Consider the following 25,723-nt stretch of genomic DNA (forward strand, 5'->3'; position numbering starts at 1 on the left):
AGCTTTTAAAAATTTATTTGTTTTTAGAAAATATTTTATTGAAGCATTTGTAATTTTCACAATTTAACATATTGACATTTCTAAACCAACCACGCAGATTGACACAAAAAAAATCCAAAAATAACAATAAACCACGTACCCCACTTCTCCCGTCCTATCCCCAATTACCCATATACTAAATTCCCTGTCCTTATTAACATTGCCATGCCTCCTATTTTCCTCCCCACCCTCTCTTTCCCTTTCCTCCCTTACTGCTGAAGTTCAGTTTTTGTTAAGAAATCGATGAACGGCTGCCAACTCCGGGCGAATCCCTGTATTGATCCTCTTCGAGTGAACTTGATTTTCTCCAGACTGAGAAACTCTGCCATATCGCTGACGCACACTCCTGATTCCGGGTCTCTTCCCCCCCGCTTCAGACATAACATCTGTAAATCCCTGCCAGAATTCCCTCAGTTTCGGACATGCCCAAACCATATGAACGTGGTTGGCCGGGCTACACCCACACCGCCCACATCTGTCCTCCACCTCCACGAGAACCTACTCATCCGGGCTACCGTCATGTGGGCCCTGTGGACTACCTTGAACTGAATCAACCAAGTCTGGCAGAGGACGAGGATGCATTTACCCTTTTCAAGGCTTTTTCCCCCACAGTTCAGTTTCCAGCTCCCCTCCTAGTTCCTCTTCCCACTTCCTCATCATCTCTCTCATAGGGGCCCCTTCCCACTCGAACAATTCCCTGTATATGTCCGAAACCTTCCCACCTCCAACCCCTGTTTTTGACAGCACTTTATCCTGTAGTCCTCTCAGAGGGAGGCAAGGATAGCTTGGGACATGTCTCCGTACAATGTTCCGCACTTGAAGATACCGAAACCCGTTCCCACCCAGCAAATCAAACTCCTCCTCTAATGTCTCCAAGGTCGGAAAGCCCCCCTGGATGAATAGATCGACAAGCCTCTCAATCCCGGCCCGCTGCCATACCTTAAAGCCCCCATCCAGCCTCCCCGGGACAAACCGGTGATTGTCACAGATCGGTGACCACACTGCGGCCCCTCCAATTGCATATCATCGCCCCGAACAGGCACCGGAATGTGGCGACTAGGGGCTTTTCACAGTAACTTCATTTGAAGCCGACTTGTGACAATAAGCGACTTTCATTTCATTTTCATTTCATATGCTGCCTCCATTGCCCCCAGACCCTTAGGGCTGCCACTACCACCGGACTTGGAGTACCGAGCCGGCGAGAACGCAGGGGCGGTCAGTAAAGCCTCCAGACTCGTAGCTTTGCAGGATGCTGCCTCCATCCGCTCCCAGACCGACCCCTCCCCTATTACCCACTTTCTGACCATCGATATGTTGGCAGCCCAGTAATAGTTAATAAACTATTAACTAAATGCCAATCCCCCTTCCCCGCGGGCCCCTTCCAGGAGGGTCCTCTTTACTCTCGGGGTTTTACCCGCCCATATAAACCTAGATATCGCCACATTCATATTTCTGAAAAAAGCCTTTGGGACAAAAATCAGGAGACACTGAAAAAAGAAAAGCAGTCTCGGAAGTACCGTCATCTTCACCGTCTGAACCCACCCCACCAGCGTCAGTGGGAGCATGTTCCATCTACAGAAATCCCTTCTCATTTGATCCACTGCTTTGCCCAAATTTAAGTTGTGAAGCTACCCCCAATCCTTGGGCACTCGAATCCCCAGATCCCCAAAACTCTTCCCAACCACTTTAAAAGATAGTTCCTTCAGTCTCCTTTCCTGCCCCTGTGCCTGAATCACGAACATCTCGCTCTTTCCCATATTTCACTTCTAGCCTGAAAAATCGCCCAAATTCTCCTATTACCTCCATGATTTTGGTTCCCCGCCCCCCCCACCCCCCAAGCGGGTCCATGATATAAAGCAGCAAATAATCTGCAAACCACCCCCCCCCCCCTTCACTATACTTCTCCAGATATTCGCTGCTCTCAAAGAGCCATTGCTAAGAGTTCTATGGCCATGGCAAACAGTAATGGGGAGAGCGGGCATCCCTGCCTTGTCCCCCGACAAAGACTGAAGTATTCTGACCGAACTTGGTTAGTTCTTACATTTGCCACCAGGGCCTGGTGCAATAGCCGGATCCACTCTACAAATCCCTGCCCAAACCCAGACCTGCCTAAAATATCCCATAGATACTTCCACTCGGTCGAAAGCCTTCTCCACATACACGGCAACTACCACCTCAGCCTCGCGCCACTCCGCTGGCATCATAATTACATTAAGAAGCCGTCTAATGTTGGATGTCAGGTGCCTGCCCTTTACAAATCCCGCCTGATCCTCCCCAATTATCTCCAGAACACAATCCTCTATTCGAGAGGCCAGGACCTTTGCCAATAATTTGGCATCTCCATTCAAGAGAGAGATTGGCCTGTATGATCCTCAGCTCTCCGGATCCTTGTCACGCTTCACAATGAGAGAAATTGATGCCTGTGATAATGATGGGGGGAGTACTCCCAGCTCCTTGGACTCGTTAAAAGCCTTAACCAGGAGCGGCCCCAGTAACCCAGAGAACTTCTTATAAAATGCCACTGGGAATCCATCAGGTCCCGGGGGCTTTACCCAATTGCATCGCCCCCCCCTAGTTCATCTATCACCTCCTCAAGCCCAATTGGGCCCCCAGGGCCTCCACCAACTCCTCATTTACCTTCGGGAACTCTAGCCTTCCCAGGAATTGATTCATGCCCTCCTCTCCAACCGGGGGTTCCGATTCATATAACTGGCTTTAAAATTCCCGGAACACTTCATTTACCGCTCCAGGGTCCGTCACAGTATTCCCCCTCATATCCTTTTTTTCCCCCATTTCTCTTACCGCCTCCAGTTTCCTCAACCGATGCGCCAGCAGCCTGCTAGCTTTCTCCCCATGTTCATATATTGCCCCGTTTACCCTCCTCAGTTGACCCTCTGCCTTTCCTGTGGAAAGGAACCCAAACTCCATTTGAAGTCTCTGACACTCCTTCAGGCGCTCCTCATTTGGAGACTCTGAATATCTCCTGTCCACCTGTAAGATTTCTCCTACCAACCTGTCCAGCTCCGACTGCTCAGTTTCATCCCTGTGGGCTCGAATTGAAATACATTCCCCTCTAATGACCGCTTTCAGTGCCTCCCAGACCACCCCAGCTGCAGTCTCTCCCGTGTCATTGATCTTTATGTACCCCCGAATGGCCTCTCTCTCACTCAGATCTCATCCGCTAACAGCCCTGTAAGCTTTTAAAATTTTCACACAGCTTTTAAATTTCTCACAATCTTAGTGTACCAAATCAACAAATGTAGTGAAGTTGAAGACTGATTATTTTCAGATAACTTTTTTTTTTTAAAACTGGTGTATGAAACAAGAGGACGGACTCCCAAAGTTTACATGGAATAAGAGTTTTTTTTAAAAAAGTAAAATTATTTTGTCAATATTCAAGCATCATTATGCTTTTGTTTTGTTTAAATGTTACATGAATTCACCTGAACTTCAGAATTTTAAAATTGATGTTTGTTTTAATTTTCTCACAGGATGTGGCTGTCACTGGCAAGGCTAGCATTTATTGTCCACCCCTTATTGGCCTCGAGGGGGCAGTGGTGAGTCGCTGTCCTGAACTGCTGCAATCCATGTAGCGTCGGTAAAAAAAAGTAAACCTGCAGTAAGTGAAGGAACGACGATACTTTCAAGTCGGGGTGGTGTGCGACTTGGGAGGAGAACTGGCAGATGGTGGTGTTCCCATGTGCCCACTGCATTGCCTACACATCCACAACACAAAATAGGTGAGATTTTCTGGCTATTTCCACTGGCGGGATCTTCCAGTTCTGCCAACGGTGAACCCCTTGCCGTGGGTTGCCCCGGCAGCGGCAGGTGAAAAGAATGGGAAACCCTGTTGAAGTGTTCCGGCAGGACTGGAAGATCCCGCCATCCGCTAATGGCTGGCTGGCTCTGCTACCGCAGGAAGGGGAGTGGAAAGTTCTGCCCAATATCTAAACTTCTGATATGCACTACTAGCAAGCCAGACTCGCCCTTCTCAGTCATAATGTAAATGCAATATAGCCTCCACCTATAAAATTTAACCACTTGGAGAGACACCCAACGATATCGCTCAATACGTTACAAACCGTATACCTTAGCCTCGCTTACGAGCATGTTGTACCACAAGATAGAAGCCCAACCATTGGGGAGCTGGCTAACATTGGATATCACCACCAATGGCAAAGATGTAATCTGCAGCAGTGGAGAGGAATTTAAAAAAAAGTCTAATTATGTCTTGCATCATTCTATGACAAAAGGCCAGTTATACTCAAAACAGGAAGCATACATATTGCAGCACTGAAATAGACAGCTACTTGACCTACAACATTGGTGCAAATTGGAACCATTTATTCCAACTCCATTTCTTGTACTCCCTCACATCCGCCATCAGTCTTTATTTTCACATCAGTCTTTATTTTCACAAGTCACATTGTTAGTTTCAAATTTTAGTCATGTCCTCAAAAGCAAATTGCAGCAAAACATTCCATGTACTCAGAACTTTCCTCTTTTCTTCCTCATGTGATATCATGGGGTTTCGTCTGCCGATGCCAAGCAAGCCCACGTTGGAATGCAAAACAGGTGGTGAGCAGTGCATTTTTATACTTCCCCGCCACCATTTTCCCCAGGTAGGGAAATTGTGGTGTGACCTACACGGCAAAGTGACCTTGGGTTCATTTTAAATGCCTGCGCTAAATTCAATTTTTCCTGTCATTGCCATTTTCCCTTAAGGAGGGTGGGTTCCTAAAGACTCTGTGAACCATGATAGTTAAGTCAGTTCATGAACCTTGGAGGAAGTCTGATATGGAGATAGGAACCTTTCGGCACATTTAAAGTCCTTACCAAATTAAACTGCAACTGTGTAATGGTGTTCTGATGACTTGCTACATGCACTAATCGATCCTAGGACTCTGTCCATAAAATATTGCATTAAATTGACTGGCATTGTGCAAGGGTTCAGGTACTTTCTCCAGTATATAAATTCCTCTTCTGCAGTAGGGAAAATCAGTTATGAATGTCCATAAGGGATCCTGTGGCTTGATTTTCACATTGATTTAATGCCCTGCCATTCGCCGAACCTGGAAGCACACTTTCAGTTTGTACTAAAGAGCCAAATAACACCGGCAACTCTTGTTTTTTTTACTTCATGAGCATTTCAATGAACTATAAAATGCCCCTCTTAAAACGGTCACACAGGTAGTGCAAGACCCAGTGAAGAAACCTATAATCTACTTAACAGGCGCGATTTAACTAAAGGGGAATAAAGTCCCACCGCGAGTGCGTTTGACCATGTGTTTCTCGGCACTCAGCGCCGCGAAACACCCACTATTTAACGCACATTCGGTTACGTAGGTTGCCTCAGCGGGGAACGCGCAGCCAAGGCCGCATGTAGCCCTTTATTTTACACTGAAGAGGTCCGCTCGCTGGAACTCCTCAGTATAGCTAGATATCGGGATGCCATTTTTAAATGCCGTCCTGATCGCTGGAGCCCCAGAATCTCTTTCCCGCCCCCCCCCCCCCCGCCAAAAGCACCTGCACAGGGGAGTCCCAGCATAATCACTGCCACCGCAAGAAAAATGCCAGTTTGGCTCTGGCAGTACCAACCTGGGCACCTTGGCAGCACTGCCAGGGTGCCAGCCTTCCCAGAGGGCATGCACCTGGGAGACCCCCCACAAGTGCCTTTCCGTCTGGTCACCATTTTGGAAGGCCACTACCGAACAGCACTCACCCGAGGTCGGAGAAGGGGTTAGATCCCAACGCCTCGGGAAACTGCATATTAAAGCTAGACTAGCTGCCTTGCTCGAATATGCAGATTTGCCAAAATGTGATCCCACCCACAATGGGTAGGATTCACATCACAACATCTCGTGAGATCACGCTAGATCTCGTGAAGCGTTACGAGCCAGGTAGATCCCAGAAGTGGAGTCTCAGTCCGCATAAGCCACGTTGCGACACGATGCTATGCATTTCAGGTGCAATGTGGCTATTCAATCCTGCCAACATCTCCCAATCCTGTCCAAATAGCCAATCTCCTAATCTGGTCCAAATAGGCAATGAAAGTAAAGATGATGGGATTTGGCTTTAAATTCAACTGCATCGAATGACTTTTTAAGATGATCGTCCCTCATGTCTCAGGGACTCTCAAATCCAAAGGTTTACTTGGAGACAAAATCATGAAATTTGACTTCAAATTGCTTCATGACCTCGAATCCGCTTATAGAAGTGCTTGTTTTTTTTGCCCTGAAAATGTCTTACCTCAAGGTCAATGATCAGATTCTGATGACAGAACTGAGTCTCAAAGCTGATAGAGTGAAGTTCCTCAGTCACAATAAGAGGTCCCTGCTTAGGCAGATGGAACAATTAGTTTTCCCAAAGCAATTAAAAACACAACACAAGCAGTTTGAACAAAGTAATATCAAGAGGAGGATTTTGCTTTCCAAGCTTGCGGGGAGAAAGGTTGGGGGTCCAGAGACAAGGAGACCAGCCCGAAACAAAACAATGGATAAGCAGGTTCAGCAGGATTTGGTTTTGAAGCAGCTGGATATTTCACAATGTGGGAGGAGGGCGAGGACAACATAACAATTACCTCTGTTGTTCGGCTTCCTGCATTTTTCTGTTCCTTCAGTTGCTGAAATTATAAACAGATTAATTTCATACATTAAAATTTTTAAAAGTTTGGGTTTTCTAATATGGACTCTTTGTTAATATCATTGCTGAACTAAGCTATGAGCGATTTGAGTACAACAGCACTGTGGTGAATACACGGATCCAAATTCAGTGGAGCGGCCTACCAGATGTCGAAATTCAGCAGCTAGGCTTCCATTTGTTGACTCCTCCATGTTCATCACTTTTGTGTTAGTTCCTAGTATATTAAATTTTCTAAACCTATGAGGAAGTAAATCAGAGAGGAGAGGGGAAGTATAACATACAAGCATGAAAGAAAAAAGACAAAAAAATTACAAGAGGGGAAAATCAACTTCGGAAATAACTGTCTGTACTTACCCCTTAACGGAACATTTTTCAGTGACATCCCTGAAAAGAAATTACACCATTACTTCCTATTTTTAAAGGAAATAACCTTAAAAAATGATATTTAATGATAGCATCACGACAATCTTTTTTTTAAAAAAGCAAATGTTCTTGTTCGAGATTACTTTGTCCTGTTGTGCAACTAGTATTCATCTCAACTGTTCATGATGGCTCAACTCCTTAACTTTACATTAAATTGCTACTTTCTCCTAATAAGATGGCAGCAAACGTAGATGAAAATAAACGAAATCACCTACTTGTCAAATGATGCTTTTACACGCAATTGGTAATTTAGTTCCGGTAATCTTACCAAGAGCCTGTAACAAAATCAGAAAAAGGAAAGTAAGGGGTGACTTATAGCAGATTAAACAGGGAACCACAGTCCTATGTCGAAATTAAAACATTTCCTTATTAGTAGTGATTCTGATTCTTACAGTTTACAACTTCTATAGTCCCTAGTTTTAAGTCTATACTTCACTTAAGTGAAGCACGAGAGGTAGGTATTGGCTTTGCTATCAAGTCTGACAAAGGGCAAAGTCTGGATATTCAGGATCCCTTGGGGTAAAGAATTCATGACTCTGGGTTTACCTCATCAACAAGTATGACAATCAGTGCATGCCCTCCAACAATAATAATAATAATTATTATTTTTTTTATAAATGTTTTTATTCAAGGTTTTTCAATAATTTTTACAAAACACTCCAAAAAGGAAAATAATACAAAGAAACCAGGGCAATATGCCAACAAAACAACTTAACCCTCTAAGCGATTAACAATTTAACACCCATCCCAAAGCAAAATGGGGCATGCGCCCCTTACAAAAAGGAAAATAAATCAGCCTGCGCACCCCCCCCCTGGTTGCTGCTGCTGCCGACCTCCACCTAACGATCCACGAGAAAGTCAAGGAACGGTTGCTACCGCCCAGAGAACCCCTGCAAGGACCCTCGCAAGGCAAACTTTATCTTCTCCAAATAAAGAAACCCCGCCATGTCGTTGACCCAAGCCTCTACGCTTGGGGGCTTTGCGTCCCTCCACATTAACAAGAGCCTATTCCGGGCTACCAAGGAGGCAAAGGCCAGAACTCCGGCCTCTTTCGACTCCTGCACTCCCGGATCGTCCAATACCCCAAATATCGTTATCCCCCAGCTCGGTTTTACCCGAGTATCCAAGACCTTGGACATAGCCCTTCCAAAATTCCGTAAGCGCGGGCATGTCCAAAACATATGGGCGTGGTTTGCTGGGCTACCCGAACACCTCACACACCTGTCCTCTACCCCAAAAACTTACTCAGCCTCGCCCCCGTCATGCACCCTGTGCACCACTTTAAACTGGATCAGGCTGAGCCTGGTGCAAGATGAGGAGGAATTGACCCTGCCCAAAGCGTCAGCCCACAGGCACTCATCCAGCTCCTCCTCCCACTTGCCCTTCAGCTCTTCCACATGCCCTCCAACAATGACTAATGCAGTGGATATCACCAAATTATGGACGAGCTATTGCAAATACTCCACAGGATGGCAATTTCCTGGTGATCGGAGACATCAATATGCAAGGGTAGGAGTTTTGGGATGGTGTGGAGAATCAAGTTGTGGAGAAATGCAACAACAAAATGTGTGCTTCTCCTCAGGTCAGGCACCCATCGGAATAGATCTATCAACAACGCTATCTTTAGACAAAAAGGTACAAAAACACTTGCTCCCAAGATCTAAACACTGGCATCAGACTGACTTTATCACCACTCGGCAGAGCAACATAACAAGATGTTATCACCAGGATTATGGGAGGAGCAGTGTGCTCTACAGGCTACTCAAGATGAAATGTACTAATTCACTGAAAATAATGACTCAACATGCACTAAATCCCCAAGAAAGCTAGATATTATAGAAACTGGCATCAGCAGGCTGCTGTGAACAAGTCAGGCTCAAGAACAGCTGCCCTCCAACATTATTTCACCTGGGTTCTGTCCAAAGAAGCAAAGTCAACCTCAGCAATCCTGGAAGCTGCCAATTGTGTCCTTGGAACACAGAAAAAGAGAGACTGGTTCAATGAAAAATTATTAAAGTAAGGACAAAAATGCAGCATGGCCTGCTGCTAAGAAATTACTCCAGGAGTGTAAAAGGAGTCTGCAACAGAAGTAGCCTAGGATGCAAGATGCATGGTGGACTAAACAAGCCTTCAAGCCACTGCGAATCAATACGACAAAAAGGAATTTCTACAAAAAGTCTTGAATACTCCTTATGATCGTCCCTCAAGCGGCTACTTACCCATTTCTCAGTGTAGATGTCCTAATGGACAGGAGAGTTATTAAGGTGTGCTGGGCTATGTACTTTAGGACTGATCTTGACCACCAAAAAATGGGAATAGCTCTAGACATGCTATTAGACTGGCCCAAATGTGAAAACCTGGATGGTAAATCCTCTGTTGGACAGTAAACCCCCTGTTGCAGAAGTAATCACAGCCACAAGATCTCTACATGCGATAGCTCCAAGCTCAGACATAATCCCAAGAGAAATTTACAAATATTTATGACTCAGCTAGCCATTAAACTCAGACAATTATAATCACAGAACACGAGAACAAACCATTCCTCAGGAGTTCAAGGATGTCACAAATGTTCACTTGAACAGAGGAAAATGACAAAAAACCTGTGTGCAACAACCACAGTGGGATCTCACTGCCTGCAATAGGGATTCTAGCAAAGGTTCTACTCTATGGGAAGCAAAACAGCAGAATGCACATTTCCAGAGAATCAAACTAGGTTCAGCAAAAGTAGAGAGATTTGCAACAGAGCCTTTACCTTTCGGCAAATACATCTACTGTGCTTTTATTGACCTGATGGAAGTCTTTGACACAAGACTCCAGCAAATCCTGACTATAGCCCACCAACTATAACTGTCAATGACACAACCCTGAAGTCTGTAGATAATTTCACCTATATCCAGAAATGTCTGCATTCACAATGAAGTGTCAAATAGCATTGCCAGAGCAAGCTCAGCTTTTGCCCATTTACAGAAGAGACTACGGAGGAAGAGGTATTAAAAACTTGGATGTGTACAAAGCTATAGTAATATCTACCCTTTTATATGCCCGTGAGACGACCTACTTCAAATATATTAAGCAGCTGGACAAATTCCACGAGATTCATTCGGATCATGGGCATCAAATAACAGAAATAAGCGCCCAACGTTGAGGTACTTCAAAGAGCAGAAATGTCTGGAATTGTAGCATTGAAGGGCCCAGCTCTGGTGGAGGGAGTGGACATGTAGGTATGTTTGGCTGATGAAAAAATTCCTACGGCGATCATTTATTCACAACTTAAACTTGGGAGACCTTGGAGGTTACGGTTCAAGGATTCCTTGAAGAGGGGATTCAGGAAATGTGGCATGTCCACTACAGACTGGGATAAAAATGAACGAGAAACAACAGGCCATTGTTTCCTTTAAACAGCAAATGAATACAGGCAAAAGGACAAAAGGAAAGCTAGAAAGATTGGGCAGTCCGAACAAAAAAAAAAAAAAAAAAAGACAATTGCTCACACTGGAAAATTATGCAGGTCTGCAAAATGGGCTCCATGGCTATATCAGAATGACATTTTGTACACATTTCAGCTACAGACTACAGCACTTTTGCCTAGCTAATACTTTCAGTTCCTCAATGCAGATTGCATGATCTTTTGCTCTTACTCAATGACAAATGTCAGGGCCTATTCAGTGCTGTCAAAATACTAACACATTGTAAAACTCCCCCAGGGCTTATTCAAATCATTTGTGAGAAATAGAGGCTCGATTCCATGATCAACATTAATTTAGCTTGGGGTATGGACAATTTGTTTTGTGTGTGGGTGGGTGGGGGGGTGGGGGGAAGAGACACACGACAAAGCAGCTGATGGTCAGATACTACACCCAACCTACTCATGAGGAAACATTTTTTTTTTTTTTTTTTTTTTAAATCACTGACCTTAACTTAACAGTAAACTGCACTCCTGTTTTTAGGACCATTGGTCTCTGTGGGTGAGTTGGCATACAGGGCTGTCGCTCCACCACAAAGGAACTAGAGTGGAACATAAATACATGCAGCTTAATGTAAATCAACATTTCACAAATAAGGTATTCCTTTTATTAAAAAAATGACAATACAATCTATCCAGAGTGTTTGAGGAGTATAAAAGTTAATGATTGGATTATCCAAAAAGGAACGTCTAATATTCACAAGGGGGTAGAATGTGCACCAATCAGTGAAAGCTTTGGGCAGAGTTCAAAGTGCCTCAAATCGGAGGATGCAACAAATTTACTTCCAGTTTCGCTCTTCTTTCCCCCCCCCCCCCACTCTCTCTCTCAGGCTGCACCACTTCGCAGTTCCAATGACTCCAGGGGTGAGGGTGGAAACAGAAAGAGAAAGAGAGAGAATACTCTCTCTGCACTTACCTGCAGGATGCAGAGGGAGGGGTCTACTTACCTCCAGGGTGCAGTGGGAAGGGTCCATCAGCGGAGGTCGTGTGAAGTCTTTCCTCTGTAGATTGGAAACCCTTTAAAGTCTTTCCCAGCATGTCAATATCAATGATCTCTCAGAGGACGGTGAAAGTCTTCCCTTGAGTGTTGGAAACCTTAAGTGCTTTTTTTCCAGTCAATTTCATTCACCTTCCAACTTTTTCAAGCCTTTGGGAATGTCAAGAAGCCTAAACGCTTTGAACTGCATTGGTTTCACAGTCCACAATCTTTTTCAAGCCTCTTGATTGACAGGTCCAGACTATTTCAAAGGAGAGATTAGCTTTATTTGTTTTATAGCTCTTCTTGATCCATTAACTGAGGCACTTCCTCTTTCGAGCAGGTGCTCTTTCTACTGCAGTTTTTCTACTAGGTGCTCTGTCTGACTGCTGCTCTGCAATGGACTGTGAAAAAGCCTTCAAAAGGTTTCCAACATAAAGGGAAGACTTTTACTTTCATCTGACAGATTATTGAATTTGACGTGCTGGGACATCAAAGGGTTAAGGCTACTGACTTCCAACTACAACGTGACATGTTGAAAGACAATTTAATGATTTTCAAAGCTACAGATGGAAGACCTGCCACACGACACCCATCCCAGAGGAAGAATCCAGATGTCAGCAATTCTCCCCGTACCCCACCCTCCCCAACCCAAGTCCCCCGGCCCCCAGGTTAGAAACATTAAAAAATCTAGAAGCAGGAAGAAGCCATTCAGCCTGTCAAGCCCACTCCACCATTCATTATGATCATGGCTGATCATCCAACTCAATAGTCTAATCCTGCTTTCCCCAAATCCTTTGATCCCCTTCGCCCCAAGTGCTATATCTAACTGCTTCTTGAAACTATACAATGTTATGGACTCAATTACTTCCTGTGGTAACAAATTCCACAGACTCACCACTCTCTGGGTGAAGAGATTTCTCATAATCTTGTCCTAAATGTTCTATCTCCGGTGCCCCCTGGTCCTGGACAGACTCACCATCAGAACATCCTTCCTGCAACTACCCTGTCCAGTTCTGTTACAATCTTATTGGTTTCCCGAGATCCCCACTCATTCATCTGAAATCCAGCGAATACAATCCTAACCGATTCAATCGCTCCTCGTATGTCAGTCCTGCCCCCCCAGGAATCAGTCTGGTAAACCTTCGCTGCGCTCCCTCTATATCTAGAACATCCTTCCTCAGATAAGGAGACCAAAAATGCACACAATATTCCAGGTGCACCTCACCAAGGCCCTGTATAATTGCAGCAAGATATCCCTGCTCCTCCATTTGAATCCTCTCGCAATGAAGGCCAGAATTCCTGGTTTACTGCCTGCTGCACCTGCATGCTTGCCTTCAGTGACTGGTGTACGAGGACATCCAGGTCTCGTTGCACGTTCCCCTGTCCTAATTTATGGCCATTCGGATAACAGCCTGCCTTATTCTTGCTACCAAAGTGGATAACCTCGCATTTATCCAAATTATGCTGCATCTGCCATTCATTTGCCCATTCACTTAACTTGTCCCGATCACACTGAAGGATCTCTGCATCCTCCTCACAGCTCACACTCCCACCCAACTTGATTGCTCAGCCATTTCTTTGTCCCCTCTAATATTCCCTGCATCTGACTGTAAGGGGCCTACATTTGTCTTCACCAATCTTTTTCTCTTCACGTACCTATAGAAACAGACATTATGTTCCCTACAACCTTACTTTCATCAATCCTTCTTTGCTGAAATCCAAACAGCTCCTAATCCTCAGACCTGTTGTTTTTCTTTTCTTTTTCCCCCCAGACTCTAATCAATCATCCCCAATAAATACCCAGAGACTCTACGTACCCCCAATAAACCCCGACAGACCCCCACAGGACCCCGCAGGACCCCGACAGACCCCCCCCCCCTTGCAGGACCCCGACAGACCCCCCCCCTTGCAGGACCCCGACAGACCCCCCCCCCCCCGCAGGACCCCGACAAACCCCCCCCCGCAGGACCCCGACAAACCCCCCCCGCAGGACCCCGACAAACCTCCAGAGACCCCAATACACCTCCAGAGACCCCCTGAAACCCCAATAAACGTCCAGAGACCCTAATTACCCCCCAAAATCCCCAATAAGCCCCGAGAACCCTAACCCCTCCATTACATTCAGTCAGCCCCAGTGTCAGCCAGGAAGAGGCTCAAGCTCCCAGTTCAGCCAGCTCTGGGCCTCCTCCTCCCCACCTGTTGTTTTTCTTGGCCAATTTATATGCTACTTCCTTGATTTGAATACTATCCCTAATTTCACTGATACACGGGGGGGGGGGGGGGGGGGGGGGGGTGGGGGTGTATGGGCACAGTGCCTACCTCCTTGCACTGCACACCTCCCCCCTCATCCCCCAGAGTCCAAGGCATCAGGTGCTTGCTTGCCAGAACCTGTACTAAAATGTATTTAAATGAATAGTTAGCATGTTCTTACCCACTCTGGGCGAAGACCAACGGAGCAGGCTGGGAGACTCGCAATAGATTTGACGCCCGATGGGTATCATCCCCTTGGTTAAACAACGTGCCAAAACACATGGTCTAAAGAGATTGCTGAAGAATGACCACTTGACAAGCTATAAGAGTACTGCCAACACGTGTGGAACTGTACCCTAGCAAAAAGGTCAATAGGGACAAATTGGTCTTTGCTCATGAAAAATGGGCTCATAGCAAATCAGCAGCTGGTTTCATACTGGGCCAGAATTTCCTTTCTGTTTCGTGTTACTGTGCAACAAAGAGAAGTGGGTCTTGCAAGCTTAAAAACGCACGGTAATTTGGATTAAATGTCTGAAAAGTCATCTTTCCTCAAACGTTCCTTGAAATTGTTACCTTTTAATAAGATTGCGAAACAAATGGTCGTTCCTTTCCTCCAAAAATTGTTTGTTCTGTGTAATGGGGTCTCCATCATATGAATATTTCTGTTCCAGTTCTTCCAATTTCTTTAACTGCTGCCGAACCTGCTGCAAACTCTCAGCCAGCAAGGTGAACCTGAAAGTACAGCCATAAACAAACCATCAGCAGGCACAAAGTCAACAATCCCATTCTCAGCCAGAGACATGCAATCAGATGTCATGACTCACATCATGTGATCCAACCTTCAGAAATGCCTCCAACCTGGGTTGGCAGCCCTACTCTACTGGTATGGCAGATGGGCTGAATGGCCATGCTCTGCTCCTATATCATATGGTTATGTATTGTTAAGCTTCTAATAGCCCCCTAATCACCCTCCAGCACCAAACACTGGAATCTATAGTACATAGGAGCAAGGGGAATCCAAGTTAGGACTCTGTTGGACATCAGTCGTTCCTCAATTCTCCTAGGTACCCTGACCTTACAGCAACCACCGCATTTTGTGCAGGTTGCCAACATAGAGATTCAAAATAAGAACACCCTCAAATGGAAAAGAATCCTAGGAAATTCAAGGTGAACTGAAATCAAATTCACCTGGCAGGCTGCAGAATCAGGCATGATCCCAGCTGAGGGCAAAGAACACTTGAAGTGATGTAGCTAAACTCAAAGCATTTTGTTTATCCCATCTACAATCCATAAAAGGATCATTTTGTAAATAAGGACACCCAATGAAAGTCCTATTGATTTCCGTAATTTCTAAGTTTCGGTTTGTCTCAAATTGCTGTAAAATGTGAGCATTTCACTTAACAGATTAGGGTGTTACTGCGAGATTAAAATTTATTATTGCACATCAGGTTGGAAGATGGCTCAATTGAGCCATTTAAAAGCACCAAGTGCTGCCTGGAAAGGTAATTGAATGAAGAGGGGAGAAGGAAAGATGACGACAATTTCCAGAGGGTTCCACAACAGTTCAGGATTTGTTAGCTGCCCTTTAATTAATGTCCCTTTATTGGCGTATCAATATCAGTGCTTACATACTCAAAAGCTTGAAAACAGCCACGGCACGCAAATAACTTCCTGGTATGCTCTGGAAAGTTCGATGCTTAAAATAAATAGTTTGTGCTGAGTTAGCCAAGTAGTGACAACTGGTTGAAAAGCCCACCATTGCTGCAGCTGGTCAAGACAGGTGTTTGGTGGTCCGCCAATGCATGCAATCTGTTGTCTCCGTTTCCATTCTACCAACTCTTCACTGATCAAAATGTTCTCAATTTGCTCCGTTTCATTTAGCAGGGAGGCAGTTTTATTGATTACATCCTACAAATAACAGTATAGCAGGTCAGTCAGTGAACTCGACATTTACAAGCCATATATATTCTTCAACATAACACACAATTTTTGCAAAACTGATTTAAAATATACAAATGATTATTTAAAAATCAACAACTTTTCAATGAATTGAATATGTAAAGGTGGTTTTAGCAAGCAATCAAGGTAGAGTGCCTAACAATAAAATAAACAATCCCACTCCTGATTTAAAATTTCAACAGAAACTTGCAGTTCTGGAGAGATTTCCCAGCCACATTCAGATTTATATTCTCCCTCTATATATAGGAAAATACAATCAATATAGAAAAAGGATCCCGTACCGTCAACTGAACAAAAGCTTCCAAGCAGATGATTTTGGGTGTTGTTAAAGATATACATCAAATTTTTCATTTATAATAATCTTATTTGTTCCACCTGAAGTTCTCTCACTGAATAAGAGACCCATTTTTTCCAATTTTGAAACAAGAAAAATGAGATATTTATATTGCACCTTTGATGTCCACGGACTCAAGTGTCCAACAGTCAATTAATTAGTTCTGAAGTGTAGCCACCTTTGTTTTAGAAGTATGTACTGCAACCAATTTGCACAGCAAGGTCCCACAAACAGCAATGAGTTAAAGACTAGTTAACCAGTCTTGGGTCATGCTTGTTGAAAACACATTTGCTTATAGCGAATTTTAGTTTCTTTTACAAAATCTGAATTTGGAAAAATAAAAGCTGTAGCTCAGGTGGTTGCATACAAGCTTAATAGGATAGTAATTAATAGGTGGCACAGTGGTTACCATTTCTGCTTCAAGGTGACAAAGACCCAGGTTCAATCCTGACCCCGAGTCACTGTCCATGAGGAGTTTGTACATTCTTCCAATGTCTGCATGGGTCTCATCCCCACAACCCAGGATGTGCAGGGTAGATGGATTGGCCACACTAAATTGCCCCTTGAAAAATGATAGTAATTATAGCACTATAACCCATGGCTTACCTTTCTTTTTGAATCCAACTTGAGCATCATATTGTGGAGATGGAGTTTTTCTTGTTTAATTTCAATTTGAGCTATACCATTCACTTCATGCTCTATGAAAGTAAAGTAGGAATGAAACAAAATGTGAACAAATTGCATCAACATTTTAATTTATAACAGAAATGCTTAACTGCAAAATTAAAAAACTTATGCACATTATTTTGTACCTCGACTTTGTAAAGTTTTAGATCTGAATCAAATTCATCCTGAAGATCTTCAAGAGACTTGATTTCCTGTTCAATCTCCTAAAATCACAAAATCAAGACAGAACAAATTTACATTTGTAAAATGTCTTTCATCCCAATGTGCTCACAGCCAACACAATTATGTTGGAAAAAGATTACAGGCTGGAAATTTGAAAATCATCTAATTGTCTTTCAACATGTCAAGTTGTAGTTGGAAGTCGGTAGCCTTAACCCTTGGATGTCCCTCCCAAATTCAATAATCTGTCAGATGAAAGTAAAAGTCTTCCTTGTGTTGGAAACCTTTTGAAGGCTTACAGGGAAAGCGGTGATAACTCGCCTCCCGACTCCTCAAAGCCTGCCAGCCATCTACAAGGCGCAGGTCAGGAGTCAGGAATACGCACCATTTGCCTGGATAAATGCAGCTCCAAAAACAGCATCCTGGACAAAACAGCCCACTTGATTGTAACTCTTTCCACAACATTTACTTCCTCCACCACCGTCACAGTATCTATCAGCAGTGTTTACTATCTATCTACAAGATGCACTGCAGGAACTGAAAGCTCCTCAGACAGCACCTTCAAACACATGACCGCTCTCATCTAGAAGGACAAGGGCAGCAGACACATGGAAACACACCACCTGGAAGTTCCCCTCCAAGTCACTCATCTTGATTTGGAAATATATTGCCATTCCTGCACTTGTCACTGGGTCAAAATCCTGGAACTCTCTCCCGAACAACACTATGGGTGTACTTGCACTATAGGGACTGCAGCGGTTCAAGGCAGCACCTCACCACCACCTTCTCATGGGGAATTAGGGATGGGTAATAAATGCTGACCTAGCCAGTGACGCCAACGTCCCGTGAATGAATTTTTAAAAATTCACACACCACGAGATCCTGCAAAGAGGAAATGAGCAGCTTTGTTTTGATTGGAAGATGTGAACCAAGAGAACTCCTGGTTCTTGTACAAAATGGGATATTTTACTTCCAGTTGAACAGACAAAGAGGCAGCAGTTTAACAACTCAACCAAAAGATGGCAGTTCCAATAATGCAATAGTCTCCCAAAACACCATTGATGTGTCAAGCTTATGCTGTGTTCCATTCAGGAAAGTGGAACTTGATTTGCAGACTAGAGTGGGACATCTCACCTAACACTTTGTCTGGATGACAGAAGTGATTGAGAAATTTAACATTAAATCAAATCAAATTTTTATATTGCACATGCACTACCAAAATCTGATTGTAAATAAATATAGGTTACTGTTTAATAAGTAAAAGTAGAACTAAACCATGCACACAATGCACCTTCCAAATTTCACAATTCAGAAGTGAACCGAAAAGATGCAGATTCCTATTACCAAGAAAAATAGTTCTTGGACTCAAAACAAAAATACAACATTATGAAATAATTATTGTAACTATTTCACAAGATATGAAAAAGAAGCAAGTTTTTCATGTCAATGTTTTGGATCAGTAGAAGTTTATAATGCTAAATCTTCACTCATTAACAGTCTTAGAAACTGCTTGCCCGCCCCAAACCTCTGCATGCAGAGGCTTTTTAAAATTTGTTCATGGGATGTGGGCATCACTGGCTGGGTCAGCATTTATTGCCCGTCCCAGAGGGCAATTAAGAGTCAACCACATATGTTGTTGGTCTGGAGTAATATGGAGACCAGACAAGGTAAGGATGACTAATGTCCATTAGGGAAGGAAATCTGTGAACCAGACAGATTTTTACAATCGATAATGGTCATCATTAGACTTTAAATTCCAGGTTTTTTATCGAATTCAAATTTCAGCATCTGCCCTGATGGGATTCGAACCCGGGTTCCCAGAGCTGGGTCTCTGGATTATTAGTCCAGCGACAATATCCATGTCACAACGTTCCAAATCACTGTCGCAATCTTCAAACCCATTGACCACGATGTTCACCTCTTGTTCTGAGGCAATCTCACTGTGGCAGGCCAAGGACTCTCTGGAGCCAGAGGCTCCAAGCCCCATTGACAGGAATGCAATAATGAAGACAACAATTGTTCATCAAATCCAATCCAATCAAATAATTCCTCTCTTTATATCTGCTGGTCTAAATTTTGTTTACTTCTGCTCTGCTGTGCAGGCCATCAAAAACATCTTCATTTTGAGGCACCCTTACAACCTCGGACTGCTCTCTGCAGCAACCTAGCCTCCAAGTAATGCTGTCTACCCTCTGCTTTAGAAAGCATTCTTAATAGAATGGGCGGGTAGCTCGGCAGCAGTGAACTGGGGGCATGTCTCCTGGTAGATTGCTGAACTGGTCTCAATATCAGAAAGTCCACACTCAGGGTGCTTGTAAGTTTGGAGGAAAAATTGCAGACAGAAAATTTTAAACAAATCCAGATTTCTACTTTGCCAGCGAGTAGCAATAAGGGTGTCTTTCTCAGGTTGGAGGAAAGTAACCAATGAAGTGCACAGGGATCAGTGTTGGACCGCAACGCTTCGCAATCTATACTAATGATTTGGGAACAGAGTGTATTGTGGCAAATTCACGGATGATACAAAAGGTGGGAGGGAAGGCGGGTTATAAGGAGATACCCAGGGAAGGTGGGTAGTAGAAGATGGAATGGTGGCCTTTATTTCAAGAGGTCTGGAGTGTAAAAGTAAAGAGGTGTTGCTGCAACTGTACAAGGTACTATTGAGGCCACATTTAGAATAGTGTGCAGTTTCGGCCCCCTTATTTAAAGGAAAAATATATTTATCATTGGAGGTAGTACAGAGGAGGTTTACTCAGATGATCCTGGGTATGGAGGGACTGCCGTATGAGACAAGATTAAATAGGTTGGGTCTGTACTCCTTGGAGTTCAGAAGAATGAGGTGATATGATTGAAACAAAGGTAATTAGGGGGTTAAACAGGGTAACGGTTGGAAGGATGTTTCCACTTATGGGAGAGTATAGGACAAGAGGGCATAGTCGCAGAATAAGAGGGTGCTCATTCAAGAGAAATTGGAGGAAGAATTTCTTCCCTTGGAATCTTTTTTACCCAAGGAAAGTGTGGAGGCAGAGTCCTTGAACATTTTCAATGCAGAGATCTGATCAGATGGGAAATTAAGGGTTACGGAGATACGGTAGGGAAGTGAACTTAGATCATCCATAAATCTTTAGTGGAGGTTGGGGGGGGGGGGGGGGGGGGGGAAAGAGTTCGAAGGGTGGAATGACCTACTCCCCGTTCCCATGGTCTTATCTACTGGAACACTGTACATGAGCCCCATATTTGAAACTCCTATCAATCCAAACTCATCGCAGACAAAAGCCACAGATTGGTCACTCTTTCTGTTCTCGATCCCAGCTAATACTTCAGAAGTGATTTAAATTTGGATTCTGAAGAGAAATATATTCATGTTACATTCATGTCAGAATGTGGATTCAGAAGGAAAGCCGGAATGCTGTTTGATGGTGGCCATACACATACCTGAACGTTGCTCTTTATGTTCTTCACTTTCTGATCCAGCTGTTTCTGCTTATCCTGAATTACAGCATTCTGGACAGGACCAATATGATTCTATGAATTAAAACAAAAATATTGTAATAAACTCAAATAAATATTCTGGTGATTTTCTTCCTTCCACAATTCTGATGAGGGGTTAGGCTATATTTTTACTCCTTTAGCAGTTCTTCCACTAGTGGAACAATAACACTGGAAATTCAGTCAAAGAAACCGCTACTAACAAGACAACGGCTTGGAAATCTGAAAATATTCATAACATTTGAATCCTGATGATTTACTTGAGATCCTACCATGGCAGATGGTGAAATTTGAATTCAATGAAAAAAAAATCTAGAACATCTAATCATGACCATGAAACCATTGTTGATTATCTCTGGTTCATTAATGTCCTTTAGGGAAGGAAATCCGCCGTTCTTACCTGGTAAGACTCCAGACCCACAGTTACATGATTAACTCTAAAATGGAGGGCAGTTAGGGATGGGCAATAAATGCTTCCCACCAGGGATGCCCACATCCCATAAATGATTTTTTTTTTATTTTTTTTTATAAATGCTAAATGTTGCTTCAGTCAAAATTTAAATATGTTGAATTAAAAAGCACCTACCTGTTCAGCTTTCAGTGCATTTTCCAAGATTTTTTTCTCTTCTTTCAGGCAGTTCGATATAGTCAGTGCCATCAAAATAGGTTCTTCCTGGAAGAAAACCTAGAGACAAAATAGAAGATAACTACAATAGGATTCTGAACAATCTTTAATCAAGTCAATCTCACTATGTGCTTTATAAATGGAAACATACCATCCTTATGGACACTCAATAAATGTCTGTTGTGTACAATTAGACTAGTATATTTACTCAAAAAAGCTTATTGCTTTAAAATCGACAAGTCTGAAATGCCACCCCACCCCCCCCACCCAACAAGCATTTTCTCTTTTTTAAAAACCCTATATTCTACACTCACTTGCGTTTTAATTATCTCGCTTACAAATATTAATTGTGTCAGTTTCCCCAAGATTGGTTTTCATTGTACTATATACGCAAAAGAATATTATAATGTAAAATTGGCTTATAGAACCAATGCGTTTCAGGTTTTTTAATTAAATATCAAACTACTCAATTAAATGGTACAAAGAATTAGTAAATTGCATTACACCTGGGTTTATTTAATTGCTCAGTGTACATTCTATTTATTCTTCAGTAAATATTGCTCTGCTGTATAATATTTGCCATAAAATGTTTATTGTATACTCTAATTTTACCACTGAAGTATTTTAATAATGCTCACCCTTGCTATACTACACAAGCAGCACCAAGACATTTGAAGATGGAAGATAATTCACAAACACTAGAACCAAGGCAATCAATTAAATGATGTGGCGATGCTGGCGTTGGACCGGGATGAGCACAGTAAGAAGTCTTACAACACCAGGTTAAAGTCCAACAGGTTTGTTTCAAATCACTAGCTTTCGGAGCACTGCTCCTTCCTCAGGTGAATGAAGAGGTAGGTTCCAGCAAAGACTTGCATTCAAAGTATTGTCTTGCATCTTTGACTTTGCCTATATATATGTTCCGAAAGCTAGTGATTTGAAACAAACCCGTTGGACTTTAATCTGGTGTTGTAAGACTTCTTACTGTAATCACTTTTATGTTGGATACTAATTTGTCTTTACTATAGCTCTGTTTGACATATATTTAAGCAGCTGGGTTAGAACACTGGTTCTACCTCTCGGACACCCAGATCTGGAAGCTCCTATTCATACCTGCAGGTTACGTTTTATTTTTCTGATGTTGTGCTGAAGCAAAAAGTTGTTCTCCAGGGAAAAGCGGCTGTATTGGTCATCTAACTGCATAAGCAGCTCGTGAAACAGGACTGTGGCCATCGAATCATTGGTGGCAGCATGTTCCCTAATAACACAAACAGCAAGTGAAAAATCAAACAGCTATGAAGACTACAGAGATACAACATAAATAGTTCTTCATTAATAACACAAAAATAGACAATTAGCAGGAAATAAAATTGTTAACAACTCTAGAGCCCATTACCCATCAAAAGGAATAAGCAGGTTGCGAACAGCAGCCCCCCCCCCCCCCCCAATATTAGTGCTAATCTTCAATTAGTTTTTTGATTTGCAATTGAAGGGATTCTTACCAGTCTTTAGTCTCCAGCCACTGTCCAAGGTACTGCCTGATCTCCATTGGAAAGTTGTCATCATAGAGCTGATCGACTTGCTCAAGGAATTTGGAGTCTAACGTTTGTAGCTGGTACCACTGTGACATTCTGTCGAGAATGTACATATACAAGAGTCTCATACATTAAATTGGATTTGGAATATTTATAACAATAACCAGACTTAGCAGAAATATCCCTACTTAGCCATACCCCTTGCTAAGCCTACCACCAGGATTTCTGTGCTCCTCCACTTCTGGCCTCTTGAGCATCCCCATGTTAACTGTTCCACCATTGGCAGCTGACCTTTCAGTGACTTTAGTGCAAAAAAACCTTAGAATAGGGCAGCATGGTGGTGCAGTGGGTTAGCCCTGTTGCCTCACGGCGCCAAGGTCCCATGTTGTATCCCTGCTCTGGGTCACTGTCCGTGTGAAGTTTGCACATTCTCCCAGTGTTTGCGTGGGTTTCGCCCTCACAACCCAAAAGAGGTGTAGGCTAGGTTGATTGGCCACGCTTGCCCCTTGTCGTGTTAATCACCCTGGGGTAACACGGACTGCAACTGGATGCAGTTCTACTTGAAAGTAGACTGCAAACTATGATGTTAGTTCAATACGCTTTATTGAATTTGTTAAGCAGTGCACACAGTTCGCTGTGGGTTTGACACTCTACTAATCCAAGCGTGCTTACTATAACTAACTAGACCAGACTAGCTGGGAGCCACGTGTAGAAGGTGCTAACTGATATATATACCCTGTCACTACAGTTGTCACCAGTGGAAAGAGGCAGGGTGTTGATGCCTCGTGTGTTTTATAGTGCGAGACCACCTTCCAGTGATCTGCCTGATGATTGGTTGTGTTCTGTCCTGTGTGTTGATTGGCTGTACTGGATGCTGTCACTGCCTGTCTGTATCTCATTATGTGCATGAGTGCATATCATGACACACCTTAATTGGAAAAAATGATTTGAAAAAAATTTACAAAAAACAAACCTTAGAATGTTTTTCCTAAACCCCTCTGCCTCTAAATTATGTTTTCAGTAATTTCTCCTAAAATCTCCTTATGTGGATCAGTGTAAAATTTTGTTCGCTAACGTTCCTATGAAGCATCTTGGGATGTTCTACAATGTTACGGATGCTATATAAAATGCAAATGGACCATTTTCCTGTTCCAGATTAGAAACAGCTTATTTACCTTGCTCAATTTTACCCAATTTATATTGGAACAAACATAAAGCCGCCTCAATTTCATGTTACATTTCTATTTCCATGCAAAGCATCTTTGTGACATTGGAGCAAATGGAATTGTTAATTAGCATTAAATATGTGTGTGCTTTAGGTTGTACCTACTAGGAACTGGATTGATATTAACCACCTCCATTTCACATCAAATGAACCCTGAACATTTATGTCTGCATTGAAATTGAAGCAGGGTGAAAGGACACTATAGGAACACTGTCACCACATATCAACACCTCATTTTTTCACTGTCATGCAGGTTAGCCATAAATGTCAACAAACTTCTATAAATCCCTGCATGAAGTCCCCAACTCTTATTTACATCAATATTGAATCTGGAAAGGTTTATCTGAAATAAATCATTGCATTGGAGGGAAATCTTAATATTGTCACTCGACTAGGCTAGCAAACAACTCAGAAAAATCAGACTCAAATAATTGTAGAAATTAGATACATTTGCTATCTCTTGCTCAATGTATATTTTTTCAATTTTTATTCAGTTACAACAGTGGTCTTACAACCTCTGCAAAAATGAATGAATTGCACGATATATAACGGCAACTATATCTGGGTCAATTGACATGTCTTCTTCAGAATCATACGGACTTCAAACATTAACTCAGTTTCTCTCTCCACAGAAGCTGACAGTCCTGCTGAGCCTATCCAGCATTTTCTGTTTTTATTTCAGATTTATAAAATCTACAGTATTTTCCTTTTTCTTTTTAAAGTGTTCACTTTTAAATTAAAGTAGGGTTTGTCAACTTGAATATTCCGGGCACTGCTGTGAGCAACACAAAGAAAAAACAATGAAGTAGACCCTCCTTTTCCATATGGCTTATTCCATGGACACTTGCTCTGTTTCTCCATTTCTAACTGCCTCCTTCGGACATTCACTTGAATTACCATAAATGGAATCAATGGGCTAGCCACATAAATACTGCGGCTCCAGAAGTAAGTCAGAAGCTGAATATTCAGTGGTATTCACTCCCCAACTCCAAGCCTTTCTGACATGTACAAAGCGCAAGTCAAGAATGCAATGGTTTACTCTTCACTTGCCTGTAGCTCCAACAAAGGAAGTCCAACACCATCCAGCCCACTTGATCAGCACACCGCCCAACAACTATAGGTACACGTGACAACAGTGTAAAATATAGTACAACAGCTCACCAAGGCTTCTTCAGCAGCACATTCCAAACTCAGCTAGAAGGGCAAAATCAGTAGGCATACGAGAACACCGCCAACTCAAAGAGTTTGCCTGCAAGTCACAGATCCTCCTGCCTTTTCTTGCGGTGCCAAAATCCTGGAACTTCCTCCATAATGGCACTGTGGGATACCTACACCACACAGAATACAGTATCTCGAGGAGGCAGCACAAAATCACGGTTAAAAGGTTAATTGGGGATGGGGCGAACCTAGGTGGGTGTGACTTTTCATAGTGGAGGCACCTGGCTCAAACTTGTGGGACTCGTTTAGGGGCTGGTTTAGCAGTGGGCTAAACAGCTGGCTTGTAATGCAGAACAATGCCAGCAGCGCGGGTTCAATTCCTGTACTGGTCCCCCCGAACAGGCACCGGAATGTGGAGACTAGGGGCTTTTCACAGTCACCTCATTGAAGCCTACTTGTGACAATAAGTGATTATTATTATGATCATCAAGTGCAATCTGTTAAAAGGCAATCCCATCTCAGACAGGCAGATGCGGTCCCCAGCATTACAGGTGCTGTTACTCCGAACCCATGGTGTGCACACAGAGCAGGGAAAGAACAGGCAAAGGGGTAAAAATAGATTGCAGCTCCTGATCAACTGAGTGGAGAAAAATAGGGCCTAAAACATTGGCAAACATAATCTAAACAACAAGAATGTTTTGTTTCAAAGTAAACCAATTCTCCAGATATCTATCCTGTTAGAACACCACAAATAGCTAC

General features: G+C 43.1%; 1 protein-coding gene across 1 annotated transcript in view; it reads right to left on the reverse strand.

Annotated features, from left to right (window-relative positions):
* LOC140392808 (signal transducer and activator of transcription 1-alpha/beta-like) overlaps window positions 1-25,723 on the reverse strand; it is a 58,898-nt gene that overhangs the window by 26,440 nt on the left and 6,735 nt on the right. Inside the window, 16 exon segments of the mRNA XM_072478467.1 lie at window positions 4,129-4,227; window positions 6,289-6,372; window positions 6,620-6,661; window positions 6,825-6,918; window positions 7,036-7,065; window positions 7,320-7,379; window positions 11,017-11,109; window positions 14,370-14,528; window positions 15,553-15,704; window positions 16,696-16,787; window positions 16,902-16,931; window positions 16,934-16,979; window positions 20,368-20,457; window positions 21,008-21,106; window positions 22,160-22,304; window positions 22,549-22,677. Coding sequence (XP_072334568.1) covers window positions 4,129-4,227; window positions 6,289-6,372; window positions 6,620-6,661; window positions 6,825-6,918; window positions 7,036-7,065; window positions 7,320-7,379; window positions 11,017-11,109; window positions 14,370-14,528; window positions 15,553-15,704; window positions 16,696-16,787; window positions 16,902-16,931; window positions 16,934-16,979; window positions 20,368-20,457; window positions 21,008-21,106; window positions 22,160-22,304; window positions 22,549-22,676 — 1,443 coding nt within the window. The 5' untranslated portion in view covers window position 22,677.

This window comes from Scyliorhinus torazame, chromosome 2 (assembly GCF_047496885.1).
Source record: "Scyliorhinus torazame isolate Kashiwa2021f chromosome 2, sScyTor2.1, whole genome shotgun sequence".
Classification (NCBI taxonomy): Eukaryota; Metazoa; Chordata; class Chondrichthyes; order Carcharhiniformes; family Scyliorhinidae; genus Scyliorhinus; species Scyliorhinus torazame.